At 46.8% G+C, this 19,824-nt stretch overlaps 1 protein-coding gene and 2 non-coding genes across 3 annotated transcripts; 2 read left to right on the top strand and 1 right to left on the bottom strand.

Annotated features, from left to right (window-relative positions):
• Positions 1-3,438: 3,438 nt before the first annotated feature.
• Positions 3,439-3,511, bottom strand: TRNAF-GAA (transfer RNA phenylalanine (anticodon GAA)). The gene has a single exon. It is a non-coding gene; the product is annotated as a tRNA-Phe (tRNA).
• Positions 3,512-3,990: 479 nt separating this feature from the next.
• TRNAN-GUU (transfer RNA asparagine (anticodon GUU)) lies at positions 3,991-4,064 on the top strand. The gene has a single exon. It is a non-coding gene; the product is annotated as a tRNA-Asn (tRNA).
• A 27-nt stretch (positions 4,065-4,091) lies between these two features.
• NDUFS7 (NADH:ubiquinone oxidoreductase core subunit S7) lies at positions 4,092-18,860 on the top strand. Its single transcript, XM_072601393.1, is given in 10 exon segments — positions 4,092-4,396; positions 4,398-4,489; positions 4,492-4,545; positions 5,922-5,958; positions 6,681-6,740; positions 7,266-7,383; positions 11,899-12,078; positions 12,573-12,619; positions 15,492-15,580; positions 17,984-18,860. Coding segments are annotated over 10 exon segments (1,065 nt in total). The 5' UTR covers positions 4,092-4,106; the 3' UTR covers positions 18,082-18,860.
• The last annotated feature ends 964 nt before the right edge of the window (positions 18,861-19,824 follow it).

A 19,824-nucleotide genomic window follows, 5' to 3' on the forward strand; every position in this document is an offset into this window, starting at 1 on the left:
AGAATGGATCTATGAATGCTTACAAATCATGCATTTTTCAAGAATGTGTGACTGAATGAAATTACATTGTATTGTCAACCATTTTGATAGCCCCGGGCCAGATTCTCTCGCTACTTATCTCACCTTCCCATGTGCATCTCCATTTTTGGCTGTGACTGAATCTTAACCTGGCAAGCCTTGGTCTCAGGCATTGTGACAGCCAGATTTCATTGTATCAGCAGACTGGTTCATTTGACCGGATCATCTTAGTTTGATCCCCACAGGCTTTCTGAGTAATGCATTATAGGAAAGTCAAACACTCCTCTTTAAGGCTTATCTAGATCATTGGTTGGGGCATAAGTTAGTATTAGAAACAATTGCATTGTCCGTTCTGTATTCTCACTGAGAACAGCTATCACCTGGAAAAAAGCAGTAGAATCTTCAGATTCTGATAGGTTTAAGCCATTCAAATTTAGGAACGACCATTTTGTTGGTAACAAAAGACTCAAACTAATAAGTGATTCAGGCCCAGATAGAGATGAAAGTTTGATTTCTGTGGACTTGAAATATATAGAAGTTAAATTTATTTTTCAGATTTTTAGTGTGAATATGAAGGTTAAAATGTGATATAAGCACAAACAGTATAATTTTATATCCTAGTATGAATGAATTGCACATAGTCTTACTATATATGTGCACATAAATGTATTTATGCATACAAATGAAAACATATTATAGATTTTGTGTGTGTGTGTGTGTGTGTGTGTGTGTGTGTGTGTATATATATATATATATATATGAGAAATTCCCTTGCATATTTTTTTTCCTTGACAGTAATTAGGGAATCTTAAAGATTGTATTTTTGGATTTGGGAGTGGGCTAGGGGACAGAGAGAAGACATATCTATTTTCTTAATCTCAGTATACTTTAGAGTCTTGTATTAATAAGCATAGGTGAATATAATTCTAGTTGGGCAACTACACTAAAAATTTGTCGCTGTTACTGTTTCTTTTTTGAGAGAGGACATAATTTGCACATGCCTGAGTCACACCAAGATCATTATAAGCCAATGATAACTTATAATGGGGCTGTAACCATTTTCAAAGTGAATTTTTAAATATACAAAGTAGAAAGAAATGTGAGTTAATTTCAGTGCTGTTCTCTTTGCACAACCTAGGGAATATTTGTGCTTGTAAATAGCCTTCTTCCTTAATACCCTTGAGTAAAATCAAAGAAATCTAAAAAGAAATCCCATTTTTAAGCAACAGAGGCTTTTTCTTTTATTATTTCACCTTCCTTTGCCATTTAATTCAAATGAATTGCTTTAAGTATTTTCAGTGTTTATGATCCTACAAAATAAATTGCTGGAATTAGTATATTCAGAGGTCTGAGAGTCAGCAGCCACTGTCCTTCATCTGTTTGACTTTCCTCCATATCCTCTCATCAGTTTCTTCTTCAAGCATAAAGAAATACATTTTCTCCTCAGTCTCCATCTTAATATTCCCAGGGAATGTGAATTAGTAACTAGTCTGGATACACAGCTGCAGAGCCATTTACAGATCAGAAAGGATCTTGCCGTGCAGCCCTCGCTGGTGTTTGAAATTGTGTGCCACAGCTCATCCATGGACAAATAAAAAAAAGAGCCCTCTTCATCCCAAAGCCAAACACAGAAAGAAATATGGGACAAGGGGAGATAGAGATTTCTTGCATGAGGAGAATAAGCTTTCCATATTTCCCACAGTGGTTTTACAGCAAGGGTACTTGTCTCTGTAGCAAAGCCAATCATCCCTCCTTATGAAAGAAGCCTAGACAATTTAATCATTTCCAGTTGAAATTGGTTAGTTCTTTGTTAGTGGTGCCATAACCATTTTTAATGCTTACTAAAATAAAATCATACTGCTTTAGATAACAAGGTCAAATGTGTGTGAGTTGTGTGTGTAAGGAATCTGTCAATGCAAAAATTTCTGGTCATTCCAAAGTATTTTGATGTGTAACATTTTAAAAGTGCAAAGTAATTGTCTCTACTGTTCCCAATATAAAAGTTTTTGTTCTCCCCATGTAAAATTAAAAGATAATTGATACAGTTTGTTGTGGGCTTTTTTTTTGTTGGGGATTGGGAGGAGGGCACAAAGGGATGAGGGGGACCAACTTTTTTGGAGTTTTTAAAGGGAAGAATGTCAAAGATCACTGAGAATAGTTGGCATTTATATGACAATAACTTCACATACATTATCCTCATTTGAACCTCATGATACTTCAGATCTATATTGTGTATGTATATATATATACGTATGTATATATATACATTTAAATACATATATACACACACATACATATTCTATATTCCTATTTTATAGATGAGAAGTCAGTAGATGTGCAATTGAGTAAGACATATGTGTTTTCAAGGAAGCTTAATTTTAAGCACTCCTGGTGTGTTTAATGTTTTCCAGGTCATTCGTAGGAAAATAGTTTGTAAGCTGGAATGGTTCTCAGAGGCCCTCTCTAGTCCAGACTCTTGTTTTAGAGATGAGGAAATAACCTAGACAGAAGCAAGTGACTTGGCCAAGGTCACATAGGTAGTAGGGGCAGGACTGGCCTTCAGGCTCAAACCCACGGGATTCCCAATCCTGGGCCTTGCCCACCAAACTGACCCTTAGGAAAGCCCCCTGCTAAGACACAATTGACATCGAGGAGCTCGGATTTTGGGAGGAGATGTACATGGAACGATAGATTCCGAAGAACTGGTGAGGTGAGGGCCCTGGCCCCTGGGGTGGGGCGAGGGGGGAGAATCCAGCGCCTCGTGAGCTATCTCTTGAAGGGGGCAGAGGCGAGGAGCTGGGGCCGCGCCAGCCTGCCAGGCTCAGGTTGGGTGCATGTCGGAGTCAAGGGGGTCAGGCCCGGAGGGTTCATCTGGACGGGCCGCAGACGCGCGAAGGAGCCCGCGGGGGCGGCTTTGCAATGGTCCAGAAACCGAGGCCTCTGACTGAGTCCGGGGCTGGCCCCAGCAGACGCCCGAGCATCGCGCCCCGCTGGACGTGCAGGCGCTGCCGCGGCAGTGCGGCCCTGGCGGGGTCGGGGAGCCAGTGCTCACTGCGCCTGGGTGGGTACCTTGGCGACTCCGGCACTTGGCTCTTCCGAGTCCTCTCCCCGGGCTTTTCACTCGCGCAGTAAACGTCAACTGGAACTGCTGGATCGGTGCCCTGCCCGGGACCGTGCCAGTCTCTCTCTCCCCCGAGCTCCCATTCCAACCCAAGTCCCTGGCTCGACTGCAGGAAGCCTAGGTCCGGACTGCGGAACGTTCGGAAAGAGTGGAGGGAGGTTTGGGGTTGGGGGCGCTGGGCTTTGTCTCTGAGAAGCCAGGGGTGATGAATAAAGGGGCATAACCCTGCAGGGAAGGGCCTAAGCACATCTTCCCCTACCCGTAAAAGGAGATCAGGGTGACCGGGGCCAAAAAGCTTCTGCCGAAACCCGGGATCGAACCAGGGACCTTTAGATCTTCAGTCTAACGCTCTCCCAACTGAGCTATTTCGGCTGCGCAAGACCCTCCGCTCACTCTCCTCATTCAGTCCAAGCCCACCCTTCTGGGCTGCCCCCTCTTCTCACCTTGTTTCTCAGAAGTGTGCTGCCGGGAGCCCTAAAAGGACTTTCCCCCATTAAGCTGAAGGTGCTAAAAACCCTGGGTAAAGACAGATGATGGAAAAGATAATCCCAAAGGCCCGGGCCCTTCCCCGCTCTGGCATCCCTCCCTGCCAGGGTCCTTCCAGTGCTGGCACCCCAGCTTCCAACGTTCCCTTCCAGCTGACATTCTTTCGGAGTTCCAAGGGGCCCGGACAGACTGTTCTAAGGTTCTAAGAGCCCTCCCGGGCCGGACAGACTTGTAAGGCGCCCTCCGAGATTCCAGCGCCCAAGGCTGCCCTCTGAGCTCCGCTCTCCTCCGCCTCAGCACTGGGCGCGCAGACTTCCAGTTAAGCAGCCATGACTAGGGGCTGCGGAAAGTTCCTTCCTATCCCCGTCTCTGTGGCGCAATCGGTTAGCGCGTTCGGCTGTTAACCGAAAGGTTGGTGGTTCGAGCCCACCCAGGGACGCGGTAGCTTTTTCCACCGCAAAGAAGAATTTCCCAGAAGACCATGGCCTGCCAACTAAGGATCCCCCAATCGCTCCTTTTGGGGCCAGACGAGATTTCAAGGCTGAGGGAGGCCTACGAGAGGGAGGCTAAGAGGTATAACCCTGGCCCGTTCCCTCAGATCGGCCGAGCGGCCCGCCTCACCAGAGCACGCAGGAGCACCCAGAGGCAGCCCTGGCGGCTGGCAGGGCTCGGCCCGGGCCCGCCGGGGATAGGGGCAGGAGGCGGCGGAACTCGGAGTCGCGTGGCTCCGGTGGCCACTTCGGGGCGCCGGACCTCTTTAGGAAGTGCACTCGCCCTCCGCCTCCGCCTCCTTCCCACACCCCGGGAGCACACACCCAGACACACTTCCGCCGCCCGTTCCCTCCAACCCGGAACGGCTAGAGCGGAGCCCCGAGGAGGTCGTCTGAAGGCTGTGTACAAGATGGCGGCGGCGCTGGCGGGTGAGCGGAGCGAGAACCCGGGGCTAGGGCATGGGGGGGCGCGAGAGGCGACGGGGACCCCTTCCTGGTAGCGTTCGCCGAGGCCGGGCGGACCACCTTAGGTAGCCCCCTACCCCGCCCCCGGCCTGGTGGGCTGGCTGAGCTCCGGGCTCCCAGGGGAGGGGAGCGCCGCGGGAGGGGCGGGCCCTGGGAGAGCCGGCGGCGCATGCGCGCCCCCGGGCTCGACCCTTGCTGCCTGCGGGCACCGGCCGACCTCGGCGGGGGTCTTTCCCGTCGCGGTGCCCAGTTTGAGTTTATGGCTGTGAGTAGCATTTGTAAACGTCGATAAGAGTTGAATAACGGTGGAAGCCGGGAGCACAAACCTCTGACCTCTACGACCTTTCACCTCTGAGCCGCGACTTAGCTGCGCCAGGTGCTGCTCCACCTGGCCGAAAGCGCAGAGCCTTTGCTGGGGGCGGCCTGGCCGTGCCCACTGGCCTTGCTAACTCGGGGAGAGCCGGGGTCTGAGCCTGGCTTCTCATCCCCAGGGACCTTGGGCGAGGTGGCCAGGAGGGCCCCGGCTCGGGGCCTGGAGGCCGGGCCACCCGCGGGCGCATGCAGCCTCCGGCTTGGATACTGGCCATGTGGCCCTGGGAGAGTCACCTACCTCCCCAGGGTGAAATAACTTTTGTAAAACGTCCTCCCAACCTCGGAGGGTCTTATTTGTCCGCAGCCAAACAGCTGGTGACTTAGTATAGTAGATCGCTGGGACAGGTCCCATCCCGGAACACCTGGGGCCCTGATCCAAGCCTCTGAGGTCAGCGCTCTCTCCCACAGGAGCGCCCCAGTTTACCTCTCTTGTGGTGCCATTGAAATCCTACCCAAACCGTCCCGCATCTCATTTCACTTCTTCCCACCCCTTCCAGAAGAGGGAGGCTGAACAGGATCCAGGAAACTTGGGGAAGCAAAGTTTAACCTTATGTCACTTGATTCTACTTTAAGTCGACAGTCTTTTTTTTAGGGCTGCTTTATATGAAGTGCTCTACTGGGTTCTAGACACAAAGAAGCAGATAACCCGGACTCCCTGGAGCTTGTATTCTAATGTATATAAATCAGAACATCCAAGATGAATACAGAGGAGAAGGAGAGGGCACCATTATTAGGAGATCAGGAAAGGCTTCCCCTAGGAGGTAGCCCAGGAGCCGAACCTTGAAGGAAGTCCCTTTGCTGTTCTGGCCCTGTCCTTGTCTTCTTGTAAAGGAAGGCCTTTCTCTCTAGATGTTTTAACAGTTTGGGCATGATGATAATTACAGTATTGTAATTAGCTTTTGCCCCACTTAAAATAGTTAAGTGGGTATGCTATTAAAGTTCTTTTTTTCTGTGCGTTCTGCCTTCAGTTCCTCGCCTGGCCCGGTATGGATTGTTTAGTTTTCGGTGAGTACTGTGGTTTCTGATATTTTACCAACCAGAACAACAGAGTATTTTTATGAGAGCAGAAAAAGAATCAGAATTTTAGATGTCGAAGAGAATTTGACAATCCTGTAGTCCAACCTCTTCGTTTTACAGATGAAGAGACTGAAGGTCCTGAGGGAAATCACTTGCTTGCCCAGTACTACAATGAAAGTCAGGGGCAGTTACGGTGGCACCAGGAGAGATACAGAGGCAAGAGTGCCCAAGGCATGCTGGGGGGGGGGGGGGGCAAAGAAGAACCTTTTGACTGAAACTAATGATGGCTATAGAGGGAAATAGGAAAGAAGGCCAGAAAGATGAGTCAGGACCATAATATGCGTAAAAGTCAGAGTTAGTTTTCTAGGCAGTGGGAAGCCCCTGAAGGTTTTTGAGCAGGACAGTGAACATTATCAGAGCTGGGCTTTAGGAAGATGTGAATTCAGGTCAGTCATTTCTTCTTCTGTGCCTCAGTTTCCTCATCTGCATAATGAGGGAGTTAGACTAGTTTAAAGAAAGACCCCTTCTCATTTTAAATTTACAATCGCATGACAACCTGTGACAATGGAAAATTGAATCAGACCATCTATATAGCCTGGACTAAATGTAGGGACATGAGCTGAGAGGACAATGAACTCAGTTATTCCTGTGTTCCTTGGTGGGGTACAATGTTGAATTCTCTCCTGATTCTTGATTGTTCCTTTGGACAGACCCAGCACAACCCTTCAGGTTCAGCTGCTCCATCAGAGTTCGGTAACAGATGCAAGCAGGTAAAAGGTAGCTTCTTAGGAGAAGCCTGTTAATTCTTTCTTTTCTTTCCCAAGAGTTTCCCATGAGCATCACAGGTGCCCTTTCCAGTGTAGAGCCCCAGGACTGTTGAGAAAGAGAAGGGAAGACTCTGTGGGGATTGGGTAGAGGAAGGGAATGAAATAGGTTTGCATTGAACTATTCATCTCTCCTAGTTCCCCTTATGACCAGAATTGTTCATTCACAGGTTAGCTGCCTATGGTCAGTTCTCTGTCAGAGGTCCGTGTTGGGATTCATCCTCTCAGGTTGGAGGACTCTCAGACGAGAGTCAGAGTTGGGCCTCAGACTGGGTTGGGCGCTTAGTAGGCCAAGAATAAAACAAGTGACCTTGATCTTCCCACTATCCACTGATCCCCTTCTTGATAGTCTAGTTCATGTCAGCAATATATGCTGGCTTCAGGTGTTCCCCTTTTCTGCAATGTCTTCATGTAGGATTTTTCCCATTGATGCTGTACATCTCAGTTTGTGTTTGTGTTCCTCTTTCTCAGCCCTGTCCCAGAGGGAAAGAAGAGTGGGGCAATAGTCTCCAAGTCCTCCTCACTCCCAAGTAGCAGGGGGGAGTATGTAATCACCAAACTAGATGACCTGATCAACTGGGCCCGGCGGGTAAGTCACTACGAGACCAGTCTCTTTTCCCTAAAGGCCTGAATCTTCACAGTAGGCAGAATACATGAAAACATGGAGCAGGGGAGTCTCATCCTAGACCGGATTGCCAAAGGGAGTCAATTTCCCCTAGCTTAACTAAGGCAACTAAGTCAAAAAGACTTGGGTTCCAATCCTGCCTCAGATGTTTGCCTTTTTGCCTGTGCATACAGATCTTTTATTTATAACCTTTTTCTGTTTCAATTCCTTATCTGTAAAATGGGTACACAAACACACACACACACACACACACACAAACAATATCTGTAAAATGGGTATACACACACACACAGTACTGTGCAAGCCAATATGAATGCAGCTAGTATTATATATCAAATGGAATGCGTGCATATATTCAGCATGGAGGCTCTGCTTCTTGCATGGGGGCACATGTGAGAAAGAAGCCATCACTGTCTTTATTAAATTCATTGAGGAAAATGTACCAGGCCAAGCATAGTTCCCTAGGACAGTCCACAAGAGCCCTCCTGCCATCACACCATTAGTTTGCCTGTGGGGCTGTCACCATTCAAACCCTTTGAACCTAACTGTAATAGAGCCCACATCTCTCCATTTTGTCCGTAGGAAGAGCACAGGAGACCATCAGATGTTAGCTACAAGAATCCCTTGATCTGTCACTCTAGTAATCCTGTCCAGAAAAAGAAAATATTGTTAATCTGTTACTGCTGAAGTCCTGCTGATGGTTGTGATCACTGCTTCCTTTTCTAAATGTTCACTGATCTCCTCTTTAATAACATATACTACTCGTATTCTTTCAGGAATTGTAGTCAAGCTTATTGTCCTTATAGTTTGCAGCATCTACTCTTTTCTGTTTTTGGAAAATCAGGATATTGCTTCTCTCTAGGCCTGTGCTATTTCTCTTGCAGTGTCACAGATGTTGATCTGAAAGGGACCTCAGAGTCTGTCTAGTTCAGCCTTGTCCTTTCACCAGTGAAGAAACTGACTTCAAGATGTTAAGTGACTTGCCTAAGGTCATACAGGTAGTAAGCTTCAGAGGAGAAATTTGAACCCAGGTAGAATGTTCCTCCATCTGTTCTCCACTGCCTGTCTGACTTGGCAGTGGCTTAGCAGTCCCCACTTCTATTCCTTTGGGCCAGGTGACTGGAACTCATCCCAGTTAGCTAGGTCCTTTCTTACTGTCTCCTGAGCAACCAGAAGAAGAGCGCTAGGTGGTTGATTCTCCCTGCTCTCTCTGTCACTGCTTCTCAGGCCATCCGTCCTCAGACCTCCAAGGCCTAGAAGCCTTCTCTGTGGAGGTATAACTCAAGCCCCCTCTTCTGTCCTTCCTGAACCTCCCAAGTGCTGGTGCTGGCCCTCCCTCCCAGGCTCCTTTTGATTGAATCACTTTGATCTACTTGGACTTAGACCCCAACATACTTGGCTTCCCCCTTCCCATTTAAGTATAAGGTCTTTGTGGGTAGAGATTGTGTCATTCAGAGGGCTTGTCTCCACAGAACCTGGCCTGTAGCAGGGTTTAGTAAATGCTTGTTAATTGACTGATTGATTTTGATCCATCCAGGCAGCAGCCTTATCCTTTTTTTGTTTCCCTTTTCCCCAATGCAGTTTTAAAAATAAAACTATCTTTTGGTTCTTAGCTTTCCTATACAGTATCAGCTCATCTTCAAACATTCTTTTTTCCTCTTGATGTTGTTTTTCCAGGACTGTGCCATGATTTTGTGTTCATCCTCTGTCCCCTGTCTTTGTTTCTGTTTTCTGTATGTGACTTTTAAAAACTCAAGTTGACTAATAAAGTTCCTTGGGCCTTCACATTGATGTCTTTAGGCAACTATTCATTTCCTACATTATCAGAATTTTTTGTGTGTGTTTTCTGGATTTTATTTTTCAGACCTTCTCATCCTCCCTTTGCTGACTGCCTGTAGCATTTGAATCTGTGCCATTCTCCCTTATCATTTCTCTGAGTTCTTTGAAGTCTGTTTTCCCCAGCCTAAGGGGAGATGTCACATAATGCCCTACATTCTCCAATGGAGCAGTCACCTCCCTGCAGTGTTCCCAGAATTTCCCCCGGTGCTAGATCTGGGATAAACGTTCTCTGCTTTGGTCCTTCCTCCTTTTGAAGGATGAAATCAGGCAAGTCATGAAAATTGTTAGACGCTCTGAGCTCGTGCAGAATTTGGAACCATTGAAGGCCCCATCCCTCCTGGGTGATTCTTGGGGGTCCTGCCTGGGAGCCCATCTCCTGAACTCATCTGTTTCTCCTCTCTGTTTCTATCTCAGTTTATCATCACCCACATATTTTCATCATGCTCCCCTGTATAAGTACATCTTATTGCTAATAATGATAGCTGGCTTTGTACTGCACTTGGAGTTTGCAGAGCTCTTGCTAGGTGTTAACCCTGTTGATTCTCCTCACCCAGGGAGATCGAGGCTTCTATTATCCTCCTACAAGCGAGGGAGCTGAAGGTGATAGAGGTGGGTTAGGGACATAAGCATCTCAGAAGCAGGATTTGAACTCCCTTCCCACAAGATTCAGGGTCTTTAGCCAAAACTCTAGAGGTCAAATTCACTTTCTAGGGTTTCAATCTTTGGTTTGCCTTGCTTGTTGCCCATACATTTCTCCTACTGAAATCTTACCCAAGTCATCCCGTGGGTCCTTTTCTCTTATTCAGTTCCTCCCTACCTCCCGCAGAGGAGAAAGGCCAAACATAAGCTTCCCTTTACATACTTTTTGCTTGGGCAACAAAGTTTAACCTTATGCCACTTGCTTGTACTTTAAAGCACCAGACGCTTTTTATCATTGCTTTATAACAGTTGTCTTGTTTTTTCATCTTTACAGTTGTAGATCTCCAGATAGAGTAAACTCCAATTTATCTGTCATCTGAGCAGCTAGACAGTGTCTGTGAGAGAATATTTCTTCTGGGCTTGTCTTTTATGAAAGAAAATGAAATCGGAATTTTATTCAGAAACCATCCCCTGGAAGCAGGCATACACCGAGTCCTTTACCCACAGCCACACCTAGGTAGTAGAGTAGAAGCAGCCCTGAGCTGAGAGCCAGGAGACCAGGCTTCTGATCCCAGATCTTCCCCTACCTTGTATGACTTTGAGGGAATTCCCTGTTGGAGCCTCAGTTCCTCATCTGGAAAATGAGGAAGTTGGAGTAGATTCTTTCTGAGGTCCCATCTAGCTCTGGTAGTCTGTGATTCAGTCATTTAATAGTCTTTTCAAATGAAAGTGAGCGTTCAGAGGACACTCCCACGCCATCCGTTTGCTGAGGTGTAAGTCCTGGTTCTTCAACGTATTGATCAGTAATGTTGATTTTTGTTCCCTTTGTCTTCAGAAATACCATTTGTTATACTGAGTGACCCAGGGAGAGGGAAGATTGGGGGATGAGGGCAAGGAGGGACTATAATGATATTTAAAAAATAGCGAAAGACATGAAAACTTTTTTTAAATGTTCAGAGCAACGACCCTGAGGGCTTGAGGAGACTTATGCAACAAAAGCAGATTTATTTGTACTTGCCAGGCTTTGTGGTTTAGTGAAAAGAGCAGAGAACATGGAGTCAGTGGGCCTGACCTAGCATTCTGGCCCTTTTGCTTCCCAGCTGTGTAACCTTAACCAGGTCACTTCTTGGGACCTTTGTTTCATCATTTGATAAATAAAGGTGTTGAACCTGTGATGTCCCTTCTAGCCTTATTGAGAGAAGTACTATATTTTAGATGGATTTTTGTTACAAGAAAAATGCTTTTTTGCTTAGCCACAAGTTAAATTTGAGAATCCAGTTACTCAGAATATCCCCTCACAGTTTTGTTGGTCAGGATTTTAGTTTGCAGAGAACACGAGCATCTCTTCTTCTAGGTGGAGGTTCTTTGAGAAAGGGGAAAGCCTGCTGTCTTCATCTTTTATATGATCTAGAGTTACACTAGCCTAGAGTGGGAAGAAACTGCAAGGTCTTAACCCAACTCCCTGTCTAATTCAGGACTCCTCTCTGCAGGGAGTCTGTGAGATCAGCTCCTTTTTTTTCCTTAGTCAGTTAGTTGTATCCAACTCTTCGTGACCCTTCTTGGGGTTTTAGTGACAAAGATAGTGGAGTGATTTGCCATTTCCTTCTCCAGCTTGTTTGACCTGTGAGGAAATGGAGGCAAACAGGGTTAAATGACTTCTCCAGGATCACACAGCCGTTAGGTGTCTGAAGCCAGATTTCAACTCAGTCCTTCTGATTCCAGGCTGGAGCTCTGTCTGCCATGCCACCTTCTTTCAGATAGCTCTTAGTTCTTAGGAATTACTTATACTGAGACACAATCTATATCCCTGTAACACTCAGAGTGTGACTGCTTCCCTCCCCCTGAGTGATCCTAGACCCAGAATGTCTGCTTTACACAGCAACAAAACATCCTTCCTTCTCCACCTCATGAGCACGTGTGTCACCTGGATCGCTCTCCAAGGCAATCCCTGCCTCATTGAAGGTTGTCATGTAAGACTCAATGAGCTTTTTCTCTCTTTAGAGTTCCATGTGGCCAATGACCTTTGGGTTGGCATGCTGTGCTGTGGAGATGATGCACATGGCAGCTCCCCGATACGACATGGACCGGTTTGGAGTGGTATTCCGGGCCAGCCCACGTCAGTCAGATGTGATGATTGTAGCCGGCACTCTCACCAATAAAATGGCCCCTGCTCTCCGAAAGGTAACCCCCCTCATCTTTGCCCCTTGATGGTGAGAAAGCCAGAAACGGCCATCACACCCTGAGAGAGCACCATCCCAGCCTTAATGGGGGCAGAGGACATTTTTGTTCAGCAAAGCACAAATCAGTTTTACCAAAAGCAGCAAAGAACTGCCTGAGGAAGGGCTGGGTGATTGCTAGCTGGATGTTTCTTACTTTATGTGCTCTGTGTCGGGAGAAAATGGGACACCTGAGAATCAAAAGGTTCCACTGAGATAGCTGCAGGAGTCCAAGTGATTAAAATTCAGATTCAGGCCGAGTAACTGATGATGTGACGTGGTCTCCAACGTGGAGTGACAAGATCAAGTTGTAGGGCTGTCAGAGATAACCGCCATAGGGTGAGTAGCCCTCCACCATGTAGCGTACCCTCTGATCCTTAATGGGGCAATATGCTAGGCTCTACTACAACTGAAGTGAATTATGCAGGGAGAGGACAGTAAGCTGGCTTTGTGTTCCAGGTATATGACCAGATGCCAGAGCCTCGTTACGTAGTCTCCATGGGAAGGTAAGTGAAGGGTGGATACCTTTTTTTGCATTTCTCTGTGACCAGGGTCTGAATTGTGGATGGAACAAAAGCAGTGTTGCTATGCCAGTAGCAGTAGGGGACTGCAAAAGCTGCCCTTGAGCCTGCCTTGAGAAGTTCGTCTCTCACTGGGGAGTCCAAAAAACACCTTCAGAATGATATCAAAGAGTGAAATAGTGTGACACAGGCTATAATGATAGTGTGAGCCTGTGTGGAAACCAAGGCATCGTCAGCTCCACAAAACTGTGAATTTGTCCAAAATGATGGTTAAATTAGAAATGGTCCCCAAGGCTAGAAGTGGGAGAACATGAGGATATGAACAGTGCAGTGTGGGATGAAAGAGATATTCTAGGAAAGTAAGAAGAGGCATCGTGGTGTCATGGCTAGGACATTAGATAGTATGTGAAGGATAAGGCTGGAGCCAAGAGAGGCTGAGGTTCAAGTCCTGCCTTGGACACTTACTAGCTATACTAATGATAAGTTACTTAAACCTTATGGGTCCTCATTTTTTGATCTGGGGGGCAAAAAAAAGAATACATGTATTACCTCCCTGGTGGGACTGTCATTAGGAAAATACCTTGCAAACCATCATAAGCCCCCATAGATATGAGACCAGTTGTAAACATCCCTGCTAGGAAGTGATCCAGAGCAGTAGAAAGCACATGATGCTTCCCACCAGCTACAGTGCACCGAGAGAAGCTTCGGTCTAGAGTTGCTTTTTCCATCAAAGAGCCTTGTCAGAAAGATACTCCACAATGATAATAGACATGGAATGAACCTTAGACAGTGTTTGAAATGAAATAAAACTCCCCTTAGGGATGGAGACACTTCTAAGGGTCTTGAGGGTAGAAAATGAGCCAGCCACAGCATTCACCTTATTGGATATCACAAAATTCATGCTGGAAAGAAAGCCCCCGAATAGAATAGATATGTGCTGAAACCTTCCAGCTATGGAGTGGGGTCTAGAAGGAGCTCCAGGGCATCAGGTCAGAAGCACAGGGTTCAGGCTCTAACAGTTAGCTGCATGGCTGACATTGAGCAAGTCACTCCTCTCCCTCTAGACAGTGATCAGGTGGTCCTGGTGAGGTTCGTTCTCTGACACCTCAGATTCTGTAAGTGCTGAAGAAATTCAGGTCTTCCTGTGGGCTTAGGCAGAGAAGACTTTCTAAAGGAACTTAGTGTTGAGGTTGGAACAGGGACATTTGTGAGTGGAGTCAGCACCCAAGATAAGCAGGTGAAATAAGAATACAGGAAACTGACAGGATCATAGCATTTGATGAAGTCATTATGAACTGCAGCTCCCCTTCAGAGAGAGTGAGCACTGTCATGGCTCATCAGAAGAGAAAAGCCAGGGGGATGAAAACCCCATTTGCATCATTTAAAATTTATATCTTTTTCCAGCTCCCTCCTTCCCTGGTGCCCTTATTGTCCTGATAATTGTCTTCTCTGCTTAAGAAGAATTAATCTTTTCCCTCTGACTTTGGATAACAAGGGACAGTGAATCTAGGGATGAGCTTGTACTAGTCCCAGCCAAGTTCCAAAAAAACAGATTTCTTTATCAAGGTGGGAATTGAACAGCCTGTCCCTGTGCTAGCAAGAATAACAGAAATCCATGTTGTAGCTGTTGTAGAGAAACTCAAACCCCATGAAGAACCAGTGGGAGCAACTTGTAGAAAATGGGAGGGCACACAGGGCAGAACTCTGCATCCCTCATCAAATGTGGTCACTATATGACTTATTTTTGCTTAACGACTTTTCTTTATTACAAGGGAGGGTTCTGGTGGGATGGAGGAGGAAGTGGATAGTGGAAGGTATGTATGTGTGTGTATAAATTTTATGCACAGACTCATATGCACATGGACTGGCAAGAAGAAAATGATCAGCACAGATTAAGTGATGTTGAGGAAACTAATTTAGCAAAGGGTTTGCGTCCAGGACCAGGAAACAGGATGAGAAACGTCCAGTGGGACCAGAGCATAGCATAAGGACTCTCTTGCCATCTAGGGCCTTCCAAACTATCAAGGAGCATTTGGAAAGCCAGCTGATAGGAGTGTAAGCTCCTCCTCAAACCCCTCCCCAGCCTGGTTTGTGCATTTGTGCCCCAAGCATGTAGCCCAGAGCTAGCCACCCCAGAGTAGGCACTGAACAATACTCCGTGAATCCCCTGAGTAGCTGCTGCTCCTGGGCTGTGGCCCGGGAAAGTTAGGGCTCCTGGGAACTTGAGCAGTTTTCCTCTAGTCATCCATGAAGGCTTCTGAACCAGGGAGTGAAATTGCCTCCTGAGTGAGTTTAGTTTTCTTGGGCGTGCTCTGCATGAGCTGCTGGGCTCTGAGGTGAATGAAAACAGACTCAGAAGGGTCAGCGGGCCTGGGCTCCCAGTCAGGAGGGCCTGCTGGAATCATGTTCCAGGACTCGTTATGTGACTGGTTGTCACATAATCCCTCTGCCCTGTATGCGAGTGATTATTATAATAACCCTTACTGTTGTTAATAATGACAGCATTTATATGACGCATCGAAGTTTGCAGAGCACTTTATATCAGTTATCTTATTCGATCTTCGCAAAACAGCCCCAAGGGCTGCGTGCTGTCATGTTCCCTGTATTATGGATGGGGGAAACTGACGGAGACAGGTGAGTGACTTGCCCAGGGTCACGTAGCTAATAAATGTGTGAGACAGAATTTGAACTTGAGTCTTCCTGACTCTGGCTCTGGATCCACTGGACCAGATATATTATAAAAACCCATTATACTGCCTCTATCTTGCAGACACAATGAACAAAGTTGCTACGTTACAGCTGAAGTGCTCTGGAATTGGGAGATAATTCTTATGATTCCCTCTTTTTTTCTTAACAGTTGTGCTAATGGTGGAGGATATTATCACTACTCGTACTCTGTAGTGAGAGGATGTGACCGAATTGTGCCCGTGGACATCTACGTGCCAGGTAGAAGAACCCTTCCTTAGCCACAGTGTGCCAGAGCCCAGCTCTGATGCATGTTTTCTCGTAGCACTGGAAGGGACTTGTAGTTGGCCCCAGCTCCTCCCTCACACTGAAGTTTTATAGATCTGGAAACTGAGGACCATAGAAGGGAAGTGACTCCCCCAAGGTCATTCAGAAAGCCAAGGGTAAAAGAGTGAAGTCTAATTATGTGAGAATACAGGTAATAAGCTTAATTATACAGTCAGCTTAAGGTATTTTTGCAGGTGGGATGCCCTTTGCACATTAAAACCTTCATAATTCCTCAGCCTCTTATAACCTGTTTATATGCAGATATAGCAGTACCTCACTAGCTTGTTACTAACTTGTCATCTAAGGTCAGGCATAGTGGAATGGATGGGGGCTTTGTAGTTAGAACCTAGGTTTGCCAGCTGTGTGAATTTGGACAGGTCCCCCCCACCCCTGGCCCTCTGTTTCTTCATCTGTAAAATAATGGCTAGACAAGAGGGTCTCTGAGGACCCTGGCAGTTTTAAGTCCTGTGAACCTCTCCATATGTCCCTTCACTTTTCTCATCTAAATGAGGTTAGACTGAAGGATTCGAGTTCCTTTCTAGCTCTCTCATCACGTGACCAGTATCTGGTCATTGAAGAGCCAAAATCATTGATCTGCCATCCAATCAGAATTCAGAAAAGAAACCTTGAAGTCTTTTAGGGCTCCCCAAATTGATATCAGAGAGTCCTGGTGCCAAAACTCAGTGACTTTCCGCAAGGCCAAAAGCGCTCAGAGAGGTTCCTGCCTTTTCACATAGTTCTGGCCATGTGGCCTTGGGTCATCTGAAGTGAAGCCTAGAGCAGAAGCAGCAGGAAGAGGAGGCAAGGGGCTCAGGGACCTTGGAGAAGCAAGAAGTGAACGCTGCCCTCAAGGAGAGAGAGACAAAAGCTATAGAAAAAAGGCACACGTGACCTCAGATGGCCCTTCTGTGCGGGGGAGAAATCTGAGGCCCAGGCCCTCACTCTTTACAGGCTAGTTCAGTTGATAGTCACTTATGAAGATGACCTGGAACTTTCAAGAAAATGTTCAACTAAACTCACTGAACCATAGGTCCTCAGAGTGGGAGGGGCCTCACCAGCATCCTGGCCAGTCCATACCTGAGTAGAAATCCCATCAAGAACATCTGGAACTGGGGAGATCCCACTCTATGACATATTTTGGGAGGTGGTTTCATTCAGACTCCCAGTGTGAATCCATTTCAGCTCTGAAATTCTCCCTCTAGGGAGCACCAATCAGCCTGTGGGCATTTTGGCATTCCTGTCCTCTTTCACAGGAATCCCTGGCATAAAATGCCACCAGCTGCTTGGTTCCTTCCACCATTGCTTTAGAAGTATAAGTGACCTTTCAGTCAGTAAGCCAGCGTATTTGTAGCATTGGTGGGGTGGAAAGAGCCCTACTGAACCAGACCGACATCGGAAGACTGGCCCATTCCCTGGTCTAGAAGACTGAATTAATCCTCACCCAGTATTTCCTAGGCCTGGTGAGAAGATTAGAACATATGAAGGTACTTTGATTCTGAAGACATGTGAGGACTGTGGCCTGTTGTCCTAGAAGAGAGCAAGTAGTATCAGGGCAGATTTAGGCACCAAGTTCTGCTTTAGTGTCTCATGTACCGCTTCCATTCAACTTGAAGTCCCTTTGCCAAACTTGAGATTCTTTGGGAAGTCTGTAGTCTTCCTGATTTCATTGGGTCTGGGCTCTCTTCCATGCCCAATCCCAGAAACAGTTCCAGGAAAGACCTCAGAGGGTAGGCGATCTAGCTTGTATGTGAGCAAGAATCCCTTTCAACTGGTCAGCCAGCCTGCACCTAAAGCCTTCTAGGCAGGAGGGAAATTTCAACTTTTGCAGGGGAAGTCATCAGGGTTTCCTGGAAAGAGTAAATTTCAAGTTAGAGGATCTGAATTCAGATCCTGGCTCCACTCCAACATAGGTGATTTTGGTCAAGTCCCAAGCCTCAGCACCCCCCTCCTCTGTAAAAAGAGTGTCCTGAGGTCCCTTCCAGCTTCGAACCTATGGTCTCTTAGCTCCTTATCCCCTCACTTCTCACCTTCTTCCAGTTTGGACTCTTGAAGTCTTCCTGGATCTTGTAGTGTGACCTCTGTGATCCATAGCCATTGTAAGCTCTTTCTGTGTCCAGAGAACAGCAGCCTGATTTTACCTAAATTAACCATGTGCACCATCAGCCCCAAGGCTGTGTCCCAAAAGTCTTAGGGCAGCTGTAAGCTCCAGTAATTTTAATCATATGGTGAGTACCATGATACTAGAATACCTTTAATAAAGTACCCCGAGTCTTTGTGCTTCGTCCTCCCTTGCCTGGAGATGGACCATGTGACTACATGTGGTATGTGTCCCTTCAGGCTGCCCGCCCACCGCTGAAGCTCTGCTCTACGGGATCCTGCAGCTCCAGAAGAAGATCAAACGGGAGAAGAGGCTCCAGGTGTGGTACCGACGGTGACCAGCGATGGTGCTGTGTGCATGGAGCAGGGCCGGGCTCCTATTCGTTTGTGAACTCATGCTGTGTAAATGTCAATAAAACACCCAGATCTTTGATACTGTTTTCTCTACTTGGTAGTGACAGAAGTACCCAGGGCACCCTGGTGTGGTGGAGAGAGAACCCTGGATTGGCACTCAGGATCTGTGCTCACATCCATTCACATAACTCCACAGGGCCTCAGTTTTCCTATTTGTTACATGAGTGTTGGACCAGATGACATCTAAGGCTCCTCGGAGCTCTTTGTCCCATACAAGTGTGTTCTGAGTCCTAGGTGGTTTATAGGCTGGATAGGACTGAGAGTGAGGCTGTAAGGTCCATCCCTTGTGACTAGATCGAGAGCTGAGCTGTTTCTGGGAAGTCATCAAGCAAGTGCAAGCTATTGGGGACTAGGTAAGGTGGAGGAGGGTTCCACACAAGGCATCCTCACTGGACAAGGTGGGGTCAGGTCATTGGTGTCATCGATTTTCACACCTGATCCCCACTGCCTAAGCTCATTAAAGTGTGTGCCCTTCCCATGGAAAACCTATGCCCTTGGGGTGCCATATAGAGGGGGTTTGCAAGTAACTAGGAGCCTGCTGGTCACAGGTGGACCTCACTTTATATGGTGTATTTGTCAGACCATTTTAATGTATGTTAGGACAGCTCACTTTTAAGGAATACTGGTGAGTCCCTTTGTAAAGCGAAGAATCCTCTGTGATTGATAAAGTAGGTGCTCAATAAATGCTTGTTGGTGATAATAATGGAGTTGACTCATCATTGACCTGGCCTGGGAGATGGAATACTATGGTCCTTGCCATGACTTCCTTGCTGTAGTCCCCAGATCCTGTAAGAGAAGAGGGGACCAGATGATCTCTAAGGTTTTTTGCAGCTTGGCTGTATTAGGCTTTATCTGTTCCCAAAAGGCCTTTCTTTCCAGCTCTCATGGTCTATGGTTCTTTCTGATCTTCAGCCCTCTCATCACAGACCAAGACTTTTGAGACTGTGCTGGCTTCCTAGTCATTAATTTTTTTGTTTTACTCTTGGTGGAAGCATTTGCAGAATATTTGCATGTGCATGTTGAAAGCATGGAGGGAGGGTGCTCTATGCAGACTTGACCTTCCATAAATCCATTCATTTTAGAACAGGAAAAGATCCCTCAGGAATGATGAAAAACAGTTGCAAGTTTTCTTTTAGCACTAGAGTATGAGTTCTGCCATCTGGTGTTCCCAGGGGTCCTGGACTGGGAAAACCTCATGGAAATAACCAAGAGGACTGGGGGAGTCACAAGAACTGAGTTTGCCTCCTTGATCAAGTTCTTTCTCTGAGCGCTTCAAATGGATCCATAATCTCATGGGAGTTAGGGACCCCAGTCACTGGAATGGCCAGCAGTCCTTTCATTCATCCTACCTGGCTTTTGTTCCTTTCTTCCCATAAATCCTCCCGAGGACTTTCCTCTGGTTCTTTTAATAGTTGGGGAGACCAGTGACAACACTCAGGCTGGCCCACTTTATTCTGGTTGAGAATAGCCTTGAAGTAGTTTATGCTTCCCCTCCCACACATGCCATTATCAGTCAGCAGCCTGCATGTGTACACACCGCCCACATCTCTTCATTGCCTTTTGGCATCACGTGTAACAGATTCTTTCAAGATCTTTGTGCGTTTCACAATTTGTGACCGTGTAGAATCGCTTGAAGCCTATTAGTGATGAAATAAGGTTTTCCTGAG

This window comes from Notamacropus eugenii, chromosome 4, assembly GCF_028372415.1.
Source record: "Notamacropus eugenii isolate mMacEug1 chromosome 4, mMacEug1.pri_v2, whole genome shotgun sequence".
NCBI classification, from domain to species: domain Eukaryota; kingdom Metazoa; phylum Chordata; class Mammalia; order Diprotodontia; family Macropodidae; genus Notamacropus; species Notamacropus eugenii.